Below are 13,402 nucleotides of genomic sequence, written 5' to 3' on the forward strand. Positions count from 1 at the left end.
AGTTGTCACATTGGAGCTGCCTATAAGCGTGTGTTACTGCAAGTGAACCAATATACGTGAATGCACCTGGAATGTGATTTCATGAAATGTTGTTACTTTCGTGCGTCATTTCGTCTACTGCATTTGATCGGCAAGCAGAACAAAAGTTGGTAGTACTTCAGTTTTAATGCGTGATAGAGAAGGTATTACCACAGGTGTGAGTATGAAAGCATCTATGTATTTTTACCACTCTTAACGTCTATGTACACACATGATCTTTTCTTTGTGGACATCTACCTCAAATCACTTTTCGAATGATATACGTTTCATTTGACATCTTGTGTAGTAAATATTTAAAATCGGTACTTCAATTTACGTGTCCACGTATTTATATTATGACTGTACTATGGGTAGCACGTCAGGTGTTGAAATGTGCACGCTAGACGCAAAACCGTTAGTCTATACTGCAAGTGTAGTGCACTTAGTGGTGAAGTTACCACCGTGCAGAAAACATTATAATATTCGTAGATTATGTGATATGTTTGCGGGAACTATTTGATGCAGAAAAGCAGCCTACACAATTGAGTCCGCACGTATTACGATACCATATACAAAAATATCTGCATTTATACCTGTTACGTCCTGTATAAATTATCTGTGTGTGAACTAATATAGCTTGCAAAGTGGTTCATTATTCGTATCCCCGCCGTTTTGTAATTTTGGGTCTAATTCACGGAAAGATTCATTCTTATTAGTTTTGAAGAGCTTGTGCAGATCATACACTACCACTCGTGCGTCATTGGCTTCGTAGAAATTTTAGTTCTGCTCCTCCTCTAGCCAAATCTATTCTGTCTGTTTTAATATTAGTAGCCTTATGTGATATGAATACGTGTCAGTTTGACATTGCAGTAGTATATTTTACACAGATGTCCACGTAGAATATCGTTCTACATTTTGCAAGGAAGCTGTATTAAATAAATCAGTTGAACATGCACGCGTAACGTGTCTCAGGTCTGAAACATGAACAACATCCATGAGCACACCTAATTAAAATTTTGTAAGTTTTTGGATTGATCAGAAGACATAGTGCAGCTCTGTAGGGTAGCATTGCAATCCAAAAGGCTTCTTTCAATCTTATACTCCGTGCTGCAGCGTTTGTATAGCTTTGTCGACTGAATTCTTCACGTAAGTGTAGCCAACAGCACAGCCCTAAGGAAGGCCACTTGCAATGGTGGCCGAAACGTCGGACAATCTTTTGTATTGACAATGCGCTCAACAGCACTGAAGAACTTTATTGGCAGTGAATTCGTCATGTCTGAATCTACTTGTATGGTTAATGACGGAGGATAATTCGAGTAACCTCCGTCAGTTTTTTTTCTTCCTCTTCGTGTTTCATTTTCGTGTGGTATCTGGGAACAATAGCTGCCAATAAACCTCCATACAAAATCGAATTTCTCTGATCGTAACGTTATAGTCATTTCACGAGATTTAAGTTGGAGTAAGTTGAAATATTGTTTGGATCTTCTTGTAACGTGAATCCCTGAAATTTAAAGAGTTAACCACTCCGTGATTCACAGTGCGTGTAGCTAACATCTTTCTGCCTAACTCTCGTGATTGCTAAATAAACCCAGGCTGAAAAGTGCTGCTAGATCTCTGTTAATCCTACTTACTAAGGTTCTCAAACTCATGGACAGAACGGCTCCACAAAAATCGGTTCACCGTGGAGAATTCTTCCAGCGAATCTTATTCTGAGACTAGTCTTTCTTGTATCTGGTTTTCTGTGGTCGTCTCACTTTAAATCGCCCAGGACGCGTGTTTCTACACATTTAACGTTTGACACTATTTGCACTGATCTGTATAACAGAGTGTCTAACCGCGTTCTGTATCTAAACACCTCCAGGAGGCAAAATAAAACTTTTATTTTCAGTATCTCATAGAATTATCCCTCAAAAATAATGAAAGGATAAATATTTATCGCTTGCTACACTTTCGCTATTCATGCAAGAAAACTTCAGCACCACGCATTATGTTTTAATTTATTACTTCTTTATGCCTAAGTCTATCCACAATAAATTTTTCACGTGGTATCTACTCATACCGTTGAATGTACCTACAAAATTACATCAATATGAGACGCATAATTCAGAAGATATGACGGTTTATACATGGGAGTTCGACATCGGAAGTGAGTGCGTTACCGGTTGATCACTAATCATTTAATCGAACAATAATGGGTCTTTCCAACTACTTATACGTAATTACGTCATATTCATGTCAATTGAGAGATGTTGCACCACTCGTCAATCCTCTTCAAGTTCTTCTCCATTTCGCTTCAATGTTCTGGCCTTCGAGTTCCCTAACTTCAACAGCATCATTCACGAACAACCTCAGGGAGTTTTGCACGTGATTCACAAGGTTTGGATCAACATCTGCATCTACATACAAACCTCGCAACTGTCGTGCGGTGTACGGTGGAGGGTAGCTCGTACTACAGTCAGTCGTTCTCATTCGTGTTTCAGACGCAAGCGAAGCGAGGGAGAAACTATTTTCTGTACGAGCCCCGAGCTTGTTTGTCGTGTCACCGCGTAGGTGATGTAGGTTGTACCACAGTTAACAGTGAAAACTGACACAGGTGGAAATATAGAATAAGAGAAGCAAATACGTTCCAGTAAACATTATTCTCCTCCCTCCCCCCCCCCCCCCCCCACTTACATGAGCCGTTACTGACTTCTGTATGAATACGAACTGTACGCTTTTCCATTGTCTCCGTCTAATGACCTCATCTTTCACCCATAGCGTAAGTTCACAAGAAATACAATACCATTTAAGCTCGTTACATGTTAAGAGTTCCATTTTAATGCTCGCATTTCAATGAAATACCGCTACTAATTATTTCAAATACAAGTGGGATCATATCTTGAATCTTTACATGACTATAGAATTCGCTGCTCCAGTTCTTCAAAAGTATCAATGTGGGTGCCATATACTTCACTTTTGATGCCAGATCGAAAAATCTAGAAGACTGCGGTCGTGGTAGAGACACTGCCTGACTTTCCACCTTGGACCATATTGGTCGTGTCACATGTCGTCTTACATGAGCAACGAGATGTGCTGCTGCCCATCATTTATGTACCACATTCTCCAAGCATGAGCCATGGCTGAAATTGGAGCCTATTTAGACGGAGTCTTAATCGAAAAGTTTATATTTTAATTATTTTTTCACTAACTAAGACAACATTTCATTCTGTAGTTAGTGGCTGCTCGCAACCACACATATGCAAATATTTCACAAACTGTATCTCTGCGGACCCGTGTTTACTGGAATGTTTTTGCTTCTGTTGTAGTATTCTTTCACTTCAGTCAGTTTTCACCATTAATTATATCTCAGGTCATAAATTCATTTCATCTGAAAAAGGAGTCATGAATGAAGCACTCATAAGATTACGGACGTCTTCCTTCATTACAATAGCTAATAGTCTCTGAATACCGAAAATTTAGGTGCTAGAAAAGTAAGTCCACGCGAACGTTGTCAGTTTAAAAATAATGTTCGTTCATTAGCAAAATATCAATAAATAGTTCACCTATAGAATTTTGTACGGTCTCTTCTGAGATCGAGATATCAACTAGTGAAATTAAGCAAGCTTCCCTTCAAGTGGACAATGAACCCTCTTTAACGTAGCTACTTTCACCGGTGTACCGAGGTCATTAAACTCAATATCTTTTTGTCATTTTGACAATTTGCCAAGCTTAGCTCCTGTCTTTTAATGTAATCAGAATGCCCTGCAACAGTTAGAAGCTAATCATACAATGTAGGCTTTCACGGCCAGTGTTGTCTTCAGTTAAAACTTCCGGGACGAGAGGCCGTGGTCGATGTATAAGATTTCCACCTAACGTTTCGTCTCCATCTGCGGGAGACATCTTCTGAGGTCGTCCGATTACTGCCACTGAGGCTCCAGGTACTCTCGCACTGTATAAATGCCCGGAAGTTTTAACTGAAGAGTTAGAAGCTAGTTACAACACACTAACAAGCAGATCCGTCGTCAGTCGGATTTTTGTGTTTGTTTATGTACAGAATTTCAAAATCTATCTACAAAAAAAAATTCGATGCAACTTATAAAAATTCTAGTGAAAATCAACTTTGAAGTTTTCCGAACATCTTTAGTACGCTAAAGTAAGGTCGAGTTTTCGACCTACACCTACAAAATTGGGAGATCTAGTATAATTTCCAGCCGATGCAAATTTTTAAACAAAGATGCATGTTCTACAAGCATTTCCGTCTAACTCAAACTGCATAAAGATGGGGAATTTCTCGACAACGGTAATCACTGTATCCCTGGTTCGAGTCTTTTTTCGTTTTTTCCGTTCACTACGAATACCTACATCATCAAATATATGATAATGAACACATATAAAGGGTGGTCAGAAACAATGTGAAAAGCTTGTAAGGGTGTTGCAGGATAGGTTGTGCTGAGAAATAATTGTCACGGAAAAAATTCGATACGTGTCTCTAACTTAATTAGCATTGACGTTAGCCTATGAGGTCAGCCAGATACGGTGTCTCCAAACGTATTCTTCGTTTACTTTCCTGAAATACTCTTCCTTTGCTTTTTTTGGAACCGATCAAGGGAGCAATGCAAACATTGAAACTGGGACACTAGTAAGGATCGAACCCGAGACAAAGACTTGAGCATCCCCGTGCGCTGTCATCTTCACTATGAGAGGAACTGGCACAATCTGCATCCGGCGAGCCACTTACATCTGCAGGCTCAACGGACTGATTGGGTAACGTGAGTGATAATTAACTCGGAAACTGCACAACGTGTCGCATTATTTTTTTAACAGTTATTTCTCAGCACCCCAACAAGCTCTTTGTTTCTGACCACACTGCATGAATATCACGTTTGTGAAAAACGTACGTCTCATTATTTCAAAATACTTATTGCGCACGAAAAAATCCAGTTTTCATTGCAAATATAAATTCTTAAATACTGGTCTTTTACAGAAGTTTGCTAATAAGGATTGGTTAATTTATAAAAGCATTACAAATTATGGTCTTTCATCTATATGCACTATACTCTTTGCATGAATTCACATACGTAGAACACGCAGCTTTGAGTAAATTTTACCATAGCCTGTAATCGAAACGGGGTCGACGACTTGTGGGGGAGGGGGGGGGGGGGGGGTGAGCATTCTACCAAAGAGCCACGTGGCCTGTCGAAAAAGTCTTAAGTCTTCTTACTTTAGAGCATTATAGAAGTTTGAAAAACTTCAAAGTCCATATTCTCCAGAATTTTTGAGAGTTGCATCGATATGCTTAGTGCGACTGATATCTGAGTACTGACCTTCACGTACCACAAATTTTAAATAATCACAATGATCCGATTGGCTTGTGGTGTCCTTGTAGGAAAATATTTGCCTATAATTGTCAGTAACATCGTCAACTAGCATGTAATAGATTATTCTTGAATCCCTCCATTCACAGAGACAAGAGAAAGAAAAGAAATTGAGACATAAATGTCCCGTCGAGGTTGAGATCATTTGGGACGAAATCGAGTTCACCTGTACAAAAATTGGAAGAAAATTGGCTGCAGCCTGTTATAAGGAACTACGCTGAACTACCTGTAGAGATAAAAGGATAACACCAAAAATTTAAATTAGGATAAGTGAACAGTGTTTTCAACCATATTATTCCAGAATCCGAGTCGAGGGGCGGAACTCATGATCTACGCCAGTCGGCATATATAGCGGAATAAGAAATTGTACATTAAATAAAGTCTGTAAAGAAAAGAAGGAAGCAACAACGGAAGATATTCTACTGAGGAACCCTTGTTTTAACTTTTGAAAAATCAAAAAAAAAAAAACATAACGGATTTTGTAAAGGATTTGTTAAGAAAAAGTACTTGAGAGACAGAAGAGTAATAGTTACTGTACGCACCGGATCAGGAAGGTCCTTGGCTTTTGCCATCCTCTCTGCTTGAGCGCCGGTGTCAGAATCGCTGACATGTTTGTTTCCATGCCCATTAAGTATAAAGTGGCGCCATGAATTCTTAAATGCACAGCACAGACACGGTGAAAGCGGAGAACACATTCGCCGTTAGTAGCATTGTAAACGAGGCATCAAAATTTCAAGTATGCGCAATGCTGCCCTCAGGAGACCGGGCGCCAACCGTAAACACTTGCGATATGTACGAGCTCTTAGTTATCTATCTCTCTGTACATCACTCATAGAAGTTGGTAGCACTGTCTTCTTCAGCTTGCATTAAACATACTACTGATGACCACGCTCCCTTAATTTAGCTGCGCTAACGACTTATTAAATGTACTAGACGTCAAAGTAGGCTCGTGAATGTGATATAAATAATTAAGAAATGCACAGAGTTCTTAACGTAGCTCTTGCGTTCATTATAGAGTCGCAGGCTACTAGGAAAACCGCAGGTATGCACCACTAACCCCTTTTCGAACCGACAACGCACAGTTCCTGTCAAACAGCCCAATACAGTGTTCATAGTATTTCCGCTTATGAGATCGTAACGTCTCAGATGAACCAGGACGGTAAAACACTTCTAGATTCACAGAACTCTAGATAAGCGAATGTTTTGTAACATGACTGATCGTTTCGAACTGAAAGATCAAACATCTAACTGTGATGAAAATTGAATTGTGCGTAATATCTTAATCTATCTCGTTTGTTGCAGTGCAAAAACTTTCTTAGGTTATAGGATTTACGCAAGGTACTTCACGTAAGCACATTCAGGGACTCAAATTCCATGTGGAATTTCTCAGGTTTTTTGATTGCTCCTAAGCAATGACGAAAACTGAGAAGATCTATCGCCAAGCGGTCAGTTGCTCGAATATAACATCTACATGAATCGCCAAGCGGTCAGTTGCTCGAATACAACATCTACACGAATGTGGTACTCTCCTTGCCCGAGAGTACAAAGATGTGAGATTACCCGTCTTCTTAGAATTCTTCTGAACGTTCATGAACAAAATCACATTTTAAATAGTTGAAAAAACATCCATATCGATTGTGGAAAACGATAGCGACATTAACATTGAACATCCAGCTGTTACGATCGAGAGTACCACCACAGACTGCTCAAACGAAGGCACTAGGTAAGTGAAACGCAATAAAGATTGCAGATGAACCTCTGGAAAGCAGTTTCTCCACATTAAACAGCAATTTTATCTTTTCAGAATGAGATTTTCACTCTGCAGCAGAGTGTGCGCTGATATGAAACTTCCTGGCAGATTAAAACTGTGTGCCGGACCGAGACTCGAACGAAAGGCAAAGGTCCCGAGTTCGAGTCTCAGTCCGGCACACAGTTTTAATCTGCAGGAAGTTTCAATTTTACCTTTGTTCTGTTGTTGTTGTTGTTGTTGTTGTTGTTGTTGTTGTTGTCTACATTTCGAAGTTTATTTTGATGCAAGTCTACGCACTAGTCTGTCCTGCACAAAATTCTTCCGCTTTGTGTCGTTATTCAAACCGATTTAGATTTACTTACTTGTAGTGAACCCTTTTCCTCTCTCTACAATTTTTACCCCTACCGTTTATTACGCAACTGGCAAATTATTGATGACTCAAGATGTGTCCTATCATCCGATCACAATTTTTTTCCAACCAACTGTTAGCTCCCGTTCCACCTTCCTTTTCAGTTTCCCCTCCCCACTTTCTGATAGACCGTAAGCTTTGGCATTTAATCCATAAATTATACGTAAGTATGTAAGTAGAATAAAAAACTGAAAGGGCAACATACTGCATTACTGTGAGACAAGTCTCAAACACAACCTGGAGGTAATGCTGCGACACTTAGACCTCTGTTGTATGCTCTGAGAGCGTGGCAAATGTTATATTCAGAGGCTCTGAGTAACTATGTTTGATCGGTCTCAAGTCCACTAAAAGGTCAACCCGAACTTGGATACCCTAAGGTGATGTAATTGGCGCACGAACATCCCACACAAGAGGAGCCTTAAATATATCCACATATAATTCTGAAATAACTGAAAAGCCATGAATTTTGTAAATATCTGACTAGAAAGATCAGTGTGAAGAGAAATCGCAACTACGGTGATCGCAAAAATTTGCAAGCTACACAGAATATCTATCATTTCCTGAGAGCTAATAAATTTGTCAGGTCTTCGTAAGGATTCTAAATCACATCTGAACTAGAATTGCACAACTCTAAACTTCCACACAGCATCCATAGTAATAAAATCATTTCAATAATGAGAATATACCAATCACATGTCTAAAAAAGTATGACAGTGACCTATATTCTTCCAATTCCATGTGTGTTTAGCGCCACGTACGTTCATTCTACAGTAATATTAATAAAATATTGTTAGGCACTGAGTAGTCTGCAGTACAGCAGATCATACAGGACTGTTTGTTATCAGTAATATGCAGTAGGCACAGTTGGTACCCCAAGGAAGTGCGAGAAGCCTTCTGTTTTTCCTGGATTACATAAACGATTTAGGAGACAATCTGAGCAGCCCTCTCAGTTTGTTAACAGATGATGCTCTAATTTATCGCCTTGTAAAGTAATTCGACGATCAAAATGAATTTCAGAATGATTTAGACCCGATATATGTTGAGTGTAACAAATGGATATTGTCTCCTAATCAAGAAAAGTATAAAGTCGTCCGCATAAGCACTAAAAAGAATCCACTAAATTTTAGTCACACAGTAAGTCACACTAATGTAAAGGGTCAAAACTCAACTAAATAAAAAATGGTTCAAATGGCTCTGAGCACTATGGGACTTAACTGCTGAGATCATCAGTCCCCTAGAACTTAGAACTACTTAAACCTAACAAACCTAAGGACATCACACACATCCATGCCCGAGGCAGGATTCGAACCTGCGCGGTTCCGGACTGAGCGCCTTAACCGCTTGACCACCGTGGCCGGCTCTCAAGTAAACACTTAGATATTACAATTACGAATAACTTAAAATGGAATGATCACAGAGACAAAGTTGTGAGGAAAGCAAATCAAAGACTGTGATTTATTGTCAGAATGTTTAGAAAATGTAACAGATTTACCAAAGAGACTGCTTACACTACGCTTGTCCGCCCTCTTCTGGCGTACTACCATGCGGAATAGGATCCGCATCAGATAATACTGACGGAGGACATTCAAAAAGTTCAATGAAGGGCAGCTCGTCTTGTATTATTGCGAAATAAGGGAGAGAGTGTCACGGATACGATAAACGAATTGGGGTGGCACTCATTAAAACAAAGGCGTTTTTCGCTGTAGCAGGAACTTCTCACGAAACTTCAATCACCAAATTTCTGCTCAGATTGTGAAAATATTTTGTGGGCATGATCATCACATTGAAATAAGAGAAATCAAATTAGTACCGAAAGATTTAAGTGATCGTTTTTAGCGCGCTCAGGTCGATAGTGGAACGGTAGAGATGTAGCTTAAAGGTGGTTGGATGAACCCTCTGCCAGGCACTTAATTGTGAATTGTAGAGTAGTCATGTAGATGTACATACATGCAGGTGTGTTCTTTGTCTCTCCTGGACACCCATTCGGGAGGACGACGGTTTTAAACCCGCGTCCGGCCGTGAGGTCCCTAAATCGCTCAAGGCAAATGCCTGATGTTGCTTCGAAGTGCTCGGCCGCTTTCCTTCTTCATCCTTGGCTAAACCGAGCTTGTCCTCCAAAACCTATTCCCTCGTTATCGACGGAACGTTAAACACTATACTTGGACTATACTGGTAGTATAGGTATCAGTTTAGCTCAGTCACTTAAAATACACTCCTGGAAATTGAAATAAGAACACCGTGAATTCATTGTCCCAGGAAGGGGAAACTTTATTGACACATTCCTGGGGTCAGATACATCACATGATCACACTGACAGAACCACAGGCACATAGACACAGGCAACAGAGCATGCACAATGTCGGCACTAGTACAGTGTATATCCACCTTTCGCAGCAATGCAGGCTGCTATTCTCCCATGGAGACGATCGTAGAGATGCTGGATGTAGTCCTGTGGAACGGCTTGCCATGCCATTTCCACCTGGCGCCTCAGTTGGACCAGCGTTCGTGCTGGACGTGCAGACCGCGTGAGACAACGCTTCATCCAGTCCCAAACATGCTCAATGGGGGACAGATCCGGAGATCTTGCTGGCCAGGCTAGTTGACTTACACCTTCTAGAGCACGTTGGGTGGCACGGGATACATGAGGACGTGCATTGTCCTGTTGGAACAGCAAGTTCCCTTGCCGGTCAAGGAATGGTAGAACGATGGGTTCGATGACGGTTTGGATGTACCGTGCACTATTCAGTGTCCCCTCGACGATCACCAGAGGTGTACGGCCAGTGTAGGAGATCGCTCCCCACACCATGATGCCGGGTGTTGGCCCTGTGTGCCTCTGTCGTATGCAGTCCTGATTGTGGCGCTCACCTACACGGCGCCAAACACGCATACGACCATCATTGGCACCAAGGCAGAAGCAACTCTCATCGCTGAAGACGACACGTCTCCATTCGTCCCTCCATTCACGCCTGTCGCGACACCACTGGAGGCGGGCTGCACGATGTTGGGGCGTGAGCGGAAGACGGCCTAACGGTGTGCGGGACCGTAGCCCAGCTCCATGGAGACGGTTGCGAATGGTCGTCGCCGATACCCCAGGAGCAACAATGTCCCTAATTTGCTGGGAAGTGGCGGTGCGGTCCCCTACGGCACTGCGTAGGATCCTACGGTCTTGGCGTGCATCCGTGCGTCGCTGCGGTCCAGTCCCAGGTCGACGGGCACGTGCACCTTCCGCCGACCACTGGCGACAACATCGATGTACTGTGGAGACCTCACGCCCCACGTGTCTGCAATTCGGCGGTACGTCCACCCGGCCTCCCGCATGCCCACTATACGCCCTCGCTCAAAGTCCATCAACTGCACATACGGTTCACGTCCACGCTGTCGCGGCATGCTACCAGTGTTAAAGACTGCGGTGGAGCTCCGTATGCCACGGCAAACTGGCTGACACTGACGGCGGCGGTGCACAAATGCTGCGTAGCTAGCGCCATTCGACGGCCAACACCGCGGTTCCTGGTGTGTCCGCTGTGCCGTGCGTGTGATCATTGCTTGTACAGCCCTCTCGCAGTGTCCGGAGCAAGTATGGTGGGTCTGACACACCGGTGTCAATGTGTTCTTTTTTCCATTTCCAAGAGTGTATTCTGTAATATTTTCTACTCAATTAATTCACAGAAAATATCGCAAGCAGGCAGATTGTTGATCTCTCATCAGATCTTTTATTCAACATAACCTGGAAACTAGATGGCAAGGTCAGCTATCACAATAAATAAGTACGGTCGCAATAGGTCAATCGCCACAAGACTGACTAAAGGAAACACAGAACAACAACGGATGCGGATTTCCAACAGAATCATAAGCTTTGCATTGGCATCTGCGTGTAGATTACTGTGGATTAAACAACGCTAAAAACTGTTCAGTTTTGCACTTGGATCAATTTGCTTTCCGCCTCTACACATATCAACATCATCGCAACGCTTATCACTCTTTCAGTTTCTCTGTTTGTGCTTGATGGCACGATCGTCATAACAGCAGCAGTGAAAAGGGCAATAACATCATCGAAAGAACAATTCTGTAAAAATTACTGTATATTTAAATGTGTATGTCACAGCTCATTCTATAGGGAAGACTGGGGTTTAACGCCCTGTCGACGGTGAGACCATTAGAGACCGAGAACAAGCCCAGATTAGGAAAGGAAGCAAAAGGAATTCGGTCATGCATTTTCAGATGAACCCATATCTCCTTATGACATTTTTTTAAAAAATCGTGTAACGGAAACCTGGAACATCGCAGGGAGATCTGAAGTGCTACTGACCCGATTGTAAGTCAGATATCTTACCATTAAAGATGAGAACACGGCAAGTGCCATAACCTGATTTTCCAGAAAATCCCTTATGTGAAGAGCCAAAATAAGAGAACACGTGTCTCCGCTTATCTGTAGATGCACGACCGTGTTTGAGAAAACGAACGTCAAAGTTTTCGATGTGGTTTAAATAACTTTTAGCGGACAGTTTACTTAGCGTAACTGGTGGCGTTGTGGCCTCTCATTTTGGAGTCCCATGTTCGAAACTTTTATTGTTATTATTATAATAATAATAATTATTATTATTCATTTATCTATCCATGTCCATAGACTGTTTCCTATCAAGTAAGGGGATGCAAGGTTGTCGTATTAATTGTAAAACTACACTGGATTTCATAGTTAGTGTCATACATTTATTATGCAACATATGCGTGTATGGTTTTATCAGGGGCTACAATCTTTTTAAATTCTCGTATTCTTGTATTTCATTCTTACATCAATTCGTAATTCTTATATTTTATTCTTGTGTTTCTTCGTCAGGGAGGTTTGGTGCATTTTCTTGGATGATACCGATCTTTTAAACATCCGAATCATAGAATTTCCGCCGGCCAGTGTGGCCGTGCGGTTCTAGACGCCTCAATCTGGAACCGCGTGACCGATACGGTCGCAAGTTCGAATCCTGCCTCGGACATGGATGTGTGTGACGTCCTTAGGTTAGTTAGGTTGAGGTAGTTCTAAGTTCTAGGTGACTGATGACCACAGATGTTAAGACCCATAGTGCTCAGAGCCATTTGAACCAGCCATAGAAATTCCAAACACCACAAGCATCGCGCGAAGGCAGGGTTGCCACAGCGACGTTTCGTTGTATGAATCTCAATCGCAAAGAAACGTCGTTAACATTGTTGAAGATTTAATGCGTTGGAAATAATTTCTCGGCTAACCACACATATCGGATTAATTTCCCACAAATTGGCACTAGTATCTGATTATGAATACTGCAGAAATTTCACCGAAATTTCATCAGACATGCAATTAGTAGACGAATAAGGACAACGTTGTTTCAATACACATTGGAAAACATTCATATAGTAAGCTTCTACGTACATGAGCAAGTAAACGAAAACAAAAATAAAAAACTATCGGATTTCTTCCTTTTTTAAAATAGAAATACGGTAGGGTTATTTCCGCTTCTACAAAAGCTCTAATAAAATTGATTAGCTTAGAATGAAATAATATAAATGAGGTGACAGTTAGTTACAGTCATCAATTACAGTAGCGTAGTGAAAGAAATTTAATAGCATCTTCACTGTCACATTCAACTGGTGTCACTTCAGCATCCACGTTAAGCAAGACACAATCGCTGCAGCTGACTTGTTTACTCGCTTTGTTTACTCGCTAAAAGACACATAAAGTATCGCGAAAGCTTTGAACATCGCTTTCTCAAAAAAAAAAAAATGGTTCAAATGGCTCTGAGCACTATGGGACTCAACTGCTGTGGTCATTAGTCCCCTAGAACTTAGAACTACTTAAACCTAACTAACCTAAGGACATCACACACATCCATGCCCGAAGCAGGA

General features: G+C 41.4%; 1 protein-coding gene across 1 annotated transcript in view; it reads right to left on the reverse strand.

Annotated features, from left to right (window-relative positions):
* Positions 1-13,402, reverse strand: part of LOC126285190 (odorant receptor Or2-like) — a 137,668-nt gene that overhangs the window by 105,350 nt on the left and 18,916 nt on the right. The window contains exon 2 of the mRNA XM_049984497.1: positions 5,915-6,025. Within this exon, the coding sequence (XP_049840454.1) occupies positions 5,915-6,025 (111 nt within the window). The remainder of the gene's footprint in view (positions 1-5,914; positions 6,026-13,402) is intronic.

The sequence above is a fragment of the Schistocerca gregaria genome, chromosome 8 (genome assembly GCF_023897955.1).
Source record: "Schistocerca gregaria isolate iqSchGreg1 chromosome 8, iqSchGreg1.2, whole genome shotgun sequence".
Taxonomy (NCBI): Eukaryota; Metazoa; Arthropoda; class Insecta; order Orthoptera; family Acrididae; genus Schistocerca; species Schistocerca gregaria.